The 12,288-nt window shown below is 37.0% G+C and overlaps 1 protein-coding gene across 1 annotated transcript; it reads right to left on the bottom strand.

The window, feature by feature from the left end:
- LOC125223539 (putative acetyltransferase At3g50280) lies at positions 1-1,657 on the bottom strand. Its single transcript, XM_048126731.2, has one exon. It carries the CDS (start codon positions 1,590-1,592, stop codon positions 159-161), a length of 1,434 nt encoding a protein of 477 aa, XP_047982688.2. The 5' UTR covers positions 1,593-1,657; the 3' UTR covers positions 1-158.
- Between the last annotated feature and the right edge of the window lie 10,631 nt (positions 1,658-12,288).

Genomic DNA, 12,288 nt, shown 5'->3' with positions numbered 1-12,288 from the left:
AAAATTGGCTTATGAATCTAAATGTCAATAATTACACTAAGGCCAAAAATATAGTATCACAAATTTGTCAATCACACCCTCATTGTTTTTCTTCTCTTTTTTCTAAACATACTAAATGATTAAGTAGCTGTAACATTAAAATACTAGTAATATGTTTACTAATAAGCAGATACATATTGCATGAATTCCGGGTCGGATAGCAAGGCCGCCATGGTGTCCGGAGCCAAAACCACCTCCAAATCCACAACTCCGTTGCCCTCTCGGCCCGGAAAGGCCGAGATCTTCCCATCGAATTTATTGGCGCGGCCGCTGCGGATGGCAACTGGCCGGCCCCATCCGAAATCATTATCGTACATGGGGAACCGGGGCGAGCTGCCCATCGTGATCATCGCCCCGTCAAAATTCCCCAACGGGAAGCACCGCGGGTCCCGCTCCCACCTCTCGACATATTTTCTCACCACGTCGCCGTCGTGCGCCACCACATTCCGGTTCAGCTGCTCCGCACACCAGCTAAGGCCTCGCCCCAGCACCTCCCCCGCCGACGCCTGCGTCGGAATGCTCTGGATCGCGTTCCCAAAGTAGAGCGGCGCCAGCCTCGGCTCCACCCGGTGGCGGCAGTTCACCGCCATCCGAAACGTCGTCGTTTTTCCCTCCGGCAGCTTCCTGGCGCGGGTGACCCCGCGCCAGAGCAGCGCGCACAGCGATTGGAACGACGAAATCTCCACCGATTTCGCCGCCGTTTTCAACGTGTCGTTCCTCTGCTTCCCCATCAGCTCGGCGACGTCAATTCCGTCTTCAAATTTCCCATTGTTGACGACGGATTTAAGCTTCTGAATCGATTTCCTGCTGAATCTGAAAATCCGCTCCCTCACCGGCGCGTCGCTGGAGAAGGTGACCTCCGGCCCGCCCTCCGGCGGCCTCAGCACCGCCGGAGACATAAAAATCGAGCCGCGGCTGAAATCCGGCGCCCTAGAAATCCGCCTCACACCGCGGCTGAGCTCCGCGAAGGTGTTGAAGAAATTCCAGAACGAGGTCCCATCCGTGACGGCGTGATTCACGGCGCACGCGATGAAAACGCCGTCAGCTAACTCCGTGAGCCGAACCGCCAGAATCGGGCGGGAATGGCCGCGGTAGCTGACGGTGAGATCGCAGGGGAAAAAGCGCTTGAATTCGGGCGACACGTCGTCGGAGTAGCGTAGCAAATCCCGCACGTGTATGTCGGCAGCATACACGTGCGAGAAATCGGCGCCCGCGTCGTTGCAAGCAATGTAGACATGGCCGTGGGAATCGGTGGTGAGGCGGCCGGCGAGTGGGGGGAAGTGGGAGAGCGCGTGGGAGAGGGCGCGCGTCAATTGGGAGGCGAGGAGGGAGGAAGGGATGGGGGGGCGCGTGAATAAGCAGCCTTTTTGGATGTAGTGGCAGGAGAGCATGGGGAGGTCGGAAACGGAGAGCTTGAGATCGGGGAGAGTGGATTTGCGGTGGGGGAAGACGGTGCATTGGGAGACTAATGGAAGAGGAGACTGCGAAACCATGTTTGCTTTGCTGTGCTTCTTCTTCTTCTGCAGTATATATAGCGCCTGGGGTTCATGCATTTGCTGTTGGCTGATGCTTTTTATTTTTAGATTTTGGTTAGTTGACTCTTTATTTTTTTGATGAATGCCTACTCAAAAGATATTATTGGTGTGGCACGTGTTCAATTATGGCGTCAATACTATTTCGAGAATTCTGACTTCTACTTAATTTCTTTATGTCGTGCTCCTAAACGTAGTAGTAATATTTTTTTTTGCAAAATTGAGACACAATTACAAAATTATACTACTCCCCTACTAACATTTTCAAAAGCATTGAGGGGCCTTAGTAAATACTGTATTATTTCATTTATCTTATAAAATTAGAAACTTTTTCATTTTGTAGGTTTATAGAAATAGTCTAACTTCTAATTTTTATATAAAAAATTTCTCTAGTGAGATGAATATATTCTTTACTAACTATAATATTCCATGAAACTCCTACTTTATTAATTATGTATTAAAATCCTAAAGTATCTATTTGTATAGAACATAAAAATTTCTATACTAACATGTTAAATATCAGTTGGATAAATATATATTAGTAGTACTAGTTATTTTATGGGAAGTAGGATTAAAAATAGATATGGTGGAGGAGGCATGATAATCTGATGAGATTACGATGGATACACTTGAGATTCAGTTGCAAATCTCACACAATGGTAAGCGAGCTTAAGATTTTCCTTGAATGGTGCAATATCCACTAAGGATATTTTTTGACTAACAAAAGATATTCAAGTCTAATTCTTTTGGGATCCGAACCAATAGATTATTATACCTTATGATGTTTAATATTCTCTCGGTTCTATAGTTGAGGTATTTATTTTTGTGTATGAAATTTAATAAATTAATTTGTTAAAGGTTAAGTGGAGAGAGTAAAATAATAATGAACAAAAAAGAGAGAAGCATGAGAGAGGATAATGTTTTTGCCAAAAAGAAATGACTCAACTACTTTGTGACAAATTAAAAAAAAAACGATTCAACAACATTGGGACAAATAGAGGATAACTTTTAACAAAATATTCAATCTAATTTACGAACCGACATCAAATTCGAACATTTCTGTCGCATCAATTTCTCACTCAGTTACTTTAGAGTGTCCACAATAGGCCCGCCGCAGCGGTCTATTGCTTGACAAGGGGCGCGCGAGGGAGAACCGCGTATGCGGCGTGGACGGGGCGGTGGCTTCGGCGGTTCCGCAGCGGCCTATTGTGAGCCGTCGGTGGTCTTCTTCCGTTTTTTTTTTCTTAATTTATTTTGTGATGATGTGGCGAAAGGATTTTTTATGCCTGTGGACTGTTTCGGACTATTATGGACACTCTTATGTTCAACGAACAAGCTAGAGTCTGCTAGATTATGTACTCGAGATGCCCTATATTGAATGTCAATTTTAATGTCAAAATTCGAACTTCAAACTCCACTAAAAAACAATCTTCAATAATAACTCATATGTTAACCGGATCTAAATGTAATGTAACGTTGGAATGTTTTGGCAATAATTGGATTTGCTTATTAACCATGAACAAACTAGGTAGTAAATGATAAAATAGTAATACTAGTAATTATTAAGATATTGGTAACAAGAATATAAACTAGATAACTTTCATATCATGGATTATAATTGCGAAAAGTTAGAGTTTTAGGTATTAAATAAATTTTAAGAAAATAAATATGAAAATTTAGTGCGAATGAAATGGTTAATAAATGAGACCCCAAGAAATGACAATGCCATTTCATCATTACATATCAATTTTTCTTCTTTCATATCCTAAACTTGTCCATAAGAGCATCCACAGTGGTGCGGATGTCCCGTCGGCCTTCCCGACGAACTTCCCAAAAACACTTCCTGCCACGTCATAAGGACCTCCCACAGCACTGTCACGTCATAAGGACATCCCACTGCACAATGCCAGACATCCCCAAGGACTTCCTGCAATAAAAAAAATTCACAAATTCACCAAATTAAATAATTTACAGAATTAAAAAATTTACGGAATTAAAATTTCGACACGAATGCGGAGAAAATGCAACCACTTTATTTTTTAAAAAAAGTACATAATTATTTTACAAAAATCAAACTTAACCAACAAAAAAAACAACCCCAAGCTTCGACAAATGCGCCCCCCGTCTCATTCCCCATCGCCAGACTCGTCGTCCCCGTCGCCCGTGGCGCGCCATCAGCGGGCAAGGGTGGCAGCCTCAACTGTCTCCTCAGAGTGTCGATCCCATCCTTCAACATCAGCTTGTACAAGGGATCCGTCGCTGCATGCCACTTGTCCATTGTTTCGAGCATGACCTGCGTCATCTGCAGTTCAGCAAGATTGTTGAGCTCGGGAGTGACCAGGGAAGGAGCTTCCAATTGGACCTCTTGGGACCTGCTGGCACTTCCCCTAGCCATCCGCAGCATGGCCTTTTACCCAATTGGGCGACAGCGGCGGGAAGACGATTGAGGTGTCGAGATCTCTGCCTCGGCTTCAGGGAGTTCATGGGAACCGGCACTGCTGCTGTACTCGCCGGAGGCGTTGATCTTCGTCCGCTTCGGCCAGCCAGCTTCAACACCCGCGTAAACTTGGGGGAAGACTCCACCACAAGAAAAACTTGCCAATATTTGAACTCCCCGAACCCCTTTTCACTGTAGGGGAACTGTTGGTGAGACAGAAGTTTCACTTCCTCAGAGGTCATGCCGCTGGTTGCCAAGCGGATGTTGTTTTGGTAGATGCCGGCAAATCGGCTGAGTTGCCTCCTCAGCCGCTCCCACTGTTTCCGGCATTGCTCTCCGTTGTGAGGCTTCCCGTCGGCCGGTTTGAATTTGAGGTAGCTTTGGCTAATGCGCCACCACATTCTGTCGATATGCTGGTTGGCCGAGACGTATGGATCCTCGACTACACTGATCCATGCCTTTGCCAGCGCGACGCGCTCCGGAATGCTCCAGACGGTCCTCTTTCTCCTGCCGTCTTCCTCTTCCCCCGCCCCACCATCGGTCGCCGCACGCGAGCTAGTGGCCTTGCTCTTCCCCGGCCTCCGCGTCCTCACCAGTGGCGCTGCTGGCTGCATGGCTGACTCCGTCCTCAGAGCTATCCCCAACTCCTCAAAAGAGAACATCTCGATGCCAGCGAACTGAGTCTCCAGCGGAGTACGCTGGGGAGAGTCACTAGCCAATAAATCCATATAGGGGCGATAGACATTGTACCCAGGTGATTGGGGCCCCCCTGCCTGCTCCCCCCGCAGCGGCAGGGGATCCCTGTTGCATCTGGGGCATCATCATCCCGGGTTGTATCTGGGGCATCATCCCCGGCATTTGTTGCAACTGGGGCATCATCATCCTGGGCATATTGTAGTACCCGGGCATCATCCCGGGCATATTGTAGTACTCGGGCATCATCAACGCCATTTGGGGTTGCTGCATCATCGTCGTCATTCCGGGCATCATCCCGGACATCGGTGCACTTCCGCTGGCTTTTCCCCCAACTCGAGAGGGAAAAGTCGGCGTTTGTGACTCGCTCGTGGCGGGGGGAATCACTATCGTGGTGCTCCATTTATCTTCAAAAGAAATGAATGTAGAGAGAGAGAAACTTGTTAAAACAAGTGGTGCGAATGAAATGAAGTTCAACGAGCCGTATATATAGAGTTTGTAAAAGAAAAAAAATCGCATCGGGACGTTCGTCGGTATGCCATTTGCCCGCCGTCGCGACGGACGTCCCGGGAATGCCGCGGATCTCCCGTGTCGGCATCGGACGTCCATGTCCGTCTCCTTCACGCCTAATGGCGGACGTCGCCGACGGACGTCCGGCACGCTGTTCCGACGCCCGCCGGGACGTCCGGCGTAGATGCTCTAACTTTATTTCTATTGTCATTGTGAGTCTATGACTTATTTCGTTTTAGAGTACAACATATGGATAGCAATTTTGGAGTGAATTTCCAATTTTTATTTATGAGTCATCGAAACACAAGAGTATTTAATAATTCGCCACGACCATTATACATTATAAGTTATGCGTATAACTTATAAAGTATATTGAGTTTTACTATTATTATTACTACTACAAGGGAGTAAGTTCTAAAAGTTAGGACATGAAAATTCATAATCCAAACCCCAAATATTTACCTTATCCTACTTGGCAATATTCCGTCTCAAGAAAAGTGACCTACTTCTTTTGGGCACGAGATTTAAGGAATGATATTTAAATAAGTTAAAGTGGAGAGAGTAAAGTACGAGAGAGAGAAAAGTAGAGGAGAGAAGAGAATAAAGTGGGCGGAGAATAAAGTAAGAGAGATAACTTTTTGCTAAAAACTTATAGTAGGATACCCCAAAAAGGAATATAAGTCACTTATCTTGGAATGAAGGGAGTATCATTTTGCTTTGTTTTGGGCATTATTTAATCTTTGACAACTGCAATCTTAGCTTATACAGATTACCTGATCGAAAAAGGTCGGTTTTTTGCTTTTGTCGGCGTGCAACCTTCTTAAGTACACATTTTTAACACAAAATTATTGCATATTAGTCTCATTTCACCTATATAATTATGAGACGTAATTAAATACAAATTCTATATATTATATAAATTTCAAACATCTACCTGGATCGTTAGAAAATGTACAAATAACAAAATATCAGTAATAAAAAATATCAACACAGTGTTAATGGTTAATGTGGTGTTGATACTATGTTGCTACTATGTTGATATTTTTTGTTGCTATTATTTTATTATTTGTACAATTTTTTAACGGTTCAAATCATAGTTTAAAATTTGTACGATATTAAAAATTTGTATTTAAACACAGACCTTTGCTCAGTACCTATATGAATGTAGTTTTATCTATCACTTTGATTTTTTTAAGTTGGGGTTCATTTAATTGTGTGTAAATATTTTAGGCGTCTAAGTTCATTGTGGGATTAATATTGTGTCCACGTGTGTGACAGGTCAAGAACAATAGAAAATGTCAACCCAGAAGAAACAGTAGGCTGGAATCTGGATTACTACTGTCATTTCATTTGTTGTTAAATAATTAATCCCTGTAAATAAGGCTCAAATTAGTTTTATGTTGCAATCATTTGCCATTTTGGATGAATTTGTTTCTCGAATGAATGGATGCTTTGAACTTTATACTGGTACATAATTTTGTGGTTAATGTTTGAGTTAGAACGGAGGAGAGTATATGTAACATTTGACTGATATATCAAAGTGTAATTAATTGTAGAAGGTCACAATATTTTTGTCTATTGTTTGTATTTATATTTATTTATCCGAAACGTAAACTAGAATAATTTGTTATATGATCATAGTAGTAATCAATAAATAATTATATCATAGTAATACATAATTCTATAACTAGAAATCAAATATGTACAATTAAATTAAAATTGAAAGAATGGATTAGAAACATGGATATCATTTGAGATTGTTTTAGTTATACGAGGTATTAAAACGATATAAAACTGAAATCCGTGTTACAAACTTAATCAATCTAAAAATAATCTAATTATTATCCAAAAATGACTATTATATTTTATTACTATTTAATTATGCAAAAAATTTAGTTACTCCCTCCGTCCCTGAAAGTTTGTCCCATTTTTTCTATTTCCGTCTGTCCTATAAAATTTGTGTCATTTCACTTTTTACCATTTTTAGTAGTGGACCTCATATTCTACTAACTCATTCCTGCTCACATTTTATTTTAGAATTAATATATAAAAGTAGGACTCATATTCCACTAACATTTTTAACTCACTTTTTATTGCATTTTTTAAAATCCGTGCTGAGTCAAAGTAGGACAATATTTGGGGAACGGAGGGAGTATTTCTTAATCACAACTCTCTCTGCATTTATTAACTCTCTCTACCTATATTAATAGACTCAATTCAGTAGAAATATAAATAAAGTTACCATAATCTATGATGCAATACTAGTAAGAGCATGCGCAATAGACTCTGGTAGCCACTGATGTATCCAAATGTGGAAGGATCATCCTAAGTTCGCGCCGTATTAAAAGAAAATAATATGAAAAATGATAAATGATAGATGATAAATATATTATTTTTTTTCATAATAGGAAAATTGTAAGAAAATAATATAAAAACTGATAAAAATTGGTGAAATGGGTTTGTAATTGGAAAAATAGGGCTGGCCTTCTTAAGTTATTGTAGCTTAAATAAAGTATACACCATATTTGACATGGGAAAATAGATTATGGTTGAAATGAGATTGTTTAATGTAGATGTTTAAATAAATTGAAGTAAGTCAATATTGGTTTCACTTTTAAATACACCAAGTCTGACATAATTTGAATTTCTAAGATTGTTATTAAATTTCAAATTGACAAAATACCCTAAATTGCACTAATACTAGAGCTAGTTTCTATTACCAATTACTGAAATATATATGCCCAATGCATACAATAAAAACTCTGCACTACACGTACACTACTCTATAATATCATGAACTACTCCAATTCAGTTTGTGTCACTTAATCAAATTGTTGTAGCTGCATTCATGTATCTATCATATCATAAATACAAAACTAAAGACTTTAGATTCCAAATTTGGCATCTGTATTCCAAGAATAAACCTCCTACAACCGGCTGCCCCTTCTCTCTCATCAAAGGTTTAGACCTACCAAACTACTGTTATTTAAGTCAACTTAAATGCACTTACCATGATATTCTATTAAATGTTGTATAATTTAATATTTATTCCATTTTTTAAGTGAAAAATTTAATTTAATATATGTTGACATGAAAAATGGAACTTGTTAGTAGTTCGAGCGGTTGGAACAACAATAAAATAAAGTTCGCATGATGTTATGAACATCTGGTTGTTCGTATTGATTAATTAATGAACCTGCCAAAGTTCTCTTTGTCGTAAGCATGTTTTGTAGTTTTGTTGGTAATTGTAGGTTAACTATGCTTTGAATAAGAATTGTTTATATTTGAAAATATTATTTGCACAAAATTGTGCGCTAGCAAAAGAGTATTTTATTTTATATAATCAATCCAAGAACATATTACTATAACTTAAAAGCCATGGAAGAAATATTTAGCTTTCTATCAGAAGTGAATGTATTATAATTACCTTATTTACCTTTACCAATATCAATTATGTACGAGAATCATTTAATAAATAATACTCTCTCCGTCTAAAAAAATTGACTAGTTTTACCATTTTGGGTCATCCTCTAAAATTAGACTAAATCTAAAATATGGAAATTTTTAAATAATTACACAACACCTAATAATATGGATCCCGCAATCCATTAGTACTACTAACACTACTTTTTTCCTTTTTCTTTCTTACTCCCTTCCTCCCAAAGAAGATTAGATCCATTAGTTTAGGAGATCACCAAGTTCCTTTAGACACCAAAGGGTATTCCGCATACAAAAATCAAACTTGATGTTCCACTGTCTAGGGTAATGTTTCAAACCATACAAGTATTTTTAGTAAGCACACATGGTTGGAAAACTTTGGATCCACAAACTTTCAGGTTGTCTCATGTAGATAGACTTATCAAAATCGTCATGTGAGAAAGCAGTTTTAACATTCATTTGCTACATTTCCCAATTAAAGTGAACATGTGAAGCAAGCATCAATTAGTACACTTTACAACATGAGTAAAGATTTGAGCATAGTCTAGCCCCTCTTGATGAGTAAACCCTTCGTCGCAGGAGGGGGCGACCGCCCCTCCCCGGCTATCCGTACCATGGACCCAGTCGTGATTTTTTCATTGTCGCCCCCTTCATTAGCTTCCGATTAATTTTATTTTGCCCCATTCGATTTTGTGATCCTGGATCCGCCACTGAGTATAGCCTTATATCTAAGCCGAACAATTTCATTTTTCAATTTAAAAAGCCATCTGCAATCAACAATAGAAGCAACAAATACGCAAGAATTCAAGTTTTGAGAAGAATAAAAGAAGACAATTTCGTCATTCATGGCTCTAAGCCAAAGATTCCAGAATTTTGATTTTAAAGCTTGTTTGTAAGACCGACACCCATTTCTATTAGATTCAAGCACATTAAAAGCAATAGCAAGTAAGTTATGAGATTACTATATTTATGTAAAACATTCACAACTAATAAAATGGTAGAAAAATGGTAGCATCGAATTTAAATGCTCTAAGTCACTATAATTAAATATTGCATCCTCCGAATTAAGAATCATAGATATGCTACTGAGCAAATGTGAGCAAAATATAGCTAGCAAACAGACCACATAACTTATAAAAGTTCAGATTTTAGAGTAAAATCAAGTGAAATTGGCGCTTTCTGAATCATAGCATTCTAATCTAATAAAAACTTCCGACGGCAGGAGATATACAATGAAATAATTGAGAAAAGTTCACCTCTTCATTTTCATTTTAGGATTATTTGTATGTTTCAACATTTTCTGTTTTTTCTCCCGAACTTTTATTTTTGAATCTAAATGCATGAACTTTTAGTTTTTCTGATTTTTCCCGAAAACATATAAATTTTTCTATAAATTGAAGCTGACGTGTACGGCGAATGTGCCAACGTGGCGAAAAGCGACGAGTATTGAAGCAGAAAAACACACAAACTTTCGGCTTTTTCTAAAATTTCCCCCGAACTTTGAGATTTTCTTGAATTTTCCCTAAACTTTGAATATTTTTTCCCAACAATAAATTTTTTTCTAAATTATTTAATGCACAACACTTTGTAAATTTAGATGTGAATATTAATTTATAATATATATATCAAAATTTATGGAGAGTGAATTTTTTAAAATAATACTCCATTTAAATAATATTTTTAAAATCACATCATTTAAATAAAAAAAATACTATATAATTAAAATAGAATATGAATAGATGTAAATTTTTACATAATCATTTAAATCATGAAAATAAAGCATTAGTGTATTAAAACAAAAACAATCATCATTCTAATCAAATGCAATTTGAAATATAAATTTCAAGGTCTTAGACAGTTAAATATAATTAAACTAATTTATCGTCTAAAACAACTAAAGTTACAAGTTAGAAAAATGGGTAAAACTATTAGTAAGTATTATTATGATTGAAATTGTTTATTGGAAAAAAAAAATTAGATTTCTCATTATTCATACATTTAAACTATAAAAAAGAAAATTTTAGGGAAAAAATCAGAAAATATTGAATGTTGATGTATTTACAAGCTAATAACATGTTATATTGATTTGCCACCTTTTGCCTCGTAGATGGTAATATCCTAAGTGTATTTCACATCAGCTTTAATTTTGCTTTGATGGGAGAAAAATAAAAAAAATTCAAAGTTCATGTATTTACATTTAAAAATAAAAATTCGGGAGAAAAAGTAGAAAATATTAAAGGTTCGTGTATTTACATGCAAATAACCCTTCATTTTATGATAGGTTCATGAATATTACTCCAAATGTTGTGCTATTCATGTTTCTCTTTTCTATAATTGATTTAAGTATGCAAATAGCAGGCTGTAATTATATATCAGAAAATGCATTCAACATTTGGTTTGAGATTTCATATTGAATAAATATTGAATTAATGAACGAAGTTACAAATTTTTGAGTGCATCGAGTTTTATGTTTGAATATTTTACGGGTTGTGTAAATTAATGTTCATGATTTCACAAATAATTCTAAGTTATTCTTCTTTCAGTAAAAAATGCATTAGGGCTGGACATAGAAAATATTTACTTTGGAATTAATAGAACACAACCCAATTCTTCAAAGTGTTCAAACATAGAACAAATTATTTACCTTGGAATTAATGGAACACAAGCCAATTCTTTTAAAGTGTTCAAATATAGGAAAACACGAAAGGCTCTACTAATCAAACTGTCCAACACTCCATGTATTAGAAAATGATGGAGTTTTTAAATTACGAATTTATAAATTATACAACGGATAATGGGGAATTTTTTTGGACTTAAGAAACCATATAGTACTAAGCTATAAATCCAGTCAATAAACCCAACAAAGCCCATTAAGATACGGTTAATTTGGATTTTAATCAAAGTTAATTGCTACTACTACATCTTAGAGTGTCCAGCCCAACTATTCTCTTTTTTTTATTAGTTTTAGGCAGACACTTTAAAATTGATTCTAAAACATTGAAATTCTACTTTTTTTTTTACAAAGACCAGACTCAATAATCGCGATTTCCCATGTGATAGCCATATTTGAAATTTTAAAAGACCATAAAGTTTGAGGCCATATTTGAAATTTTAAGAAATCATAAAGTTCGAGGGATTTCTAAGATTTCCCATTACTTTTGAAGAGGCACAAATTTTCAAATTGATATTAATTTCTAACGACAGATCAATTTTTAAACCCAACACTATATGATACTTGCTCCATTCCATTAATATTGACACAATTTTTTTTCACAATAATATAATATAATGAAGACTACATTTTTGTCCATGGACATTGCATTAATATCATATGTGATTTCTATCTTTAATTATATCATACGTCTATATACATTGATATAATATTATTGGAAGGACTTTTGTACTTTTTAAGATTTTTTTTGGACCAAAATACCCCTAGGTTATAAGAGTTAGTAGTAATTGGTAAAATAAGAGATAAATAAATAGACGAAGTAAGAAAAAAATTAGTGAGGGTGGACTGGTGCTAGTAGATTAATTCCTAAAATAAAAAAAAATTAAAAATATTTGTTTTTAAGAGACGATCAAAATAATACTTAATTTTTACTAGTAAACACATATACTCACACAGCGCAAATGGGT

The sequence above is a fragment of the Salvia hispanica genome, chromosome 1 (genome assembly GCF_029641045.1).
Source record: "Salvia hispanica isolate PSC_SH4W2 chromosome 1, Shi_PSC_v1, whole genome shotgun sequence".
Lineage (NCBI taxonomy): Eukaryota > Viridiplantae > Streptophyta > Magnoliopsida > Lamiales > Lamiaceae > Salvia > Salvia hispanica.
Note: the sequence above shows the minus strand (reverse complement) of the source record. Positions and strands in the feature narration are given on the sequence as shown.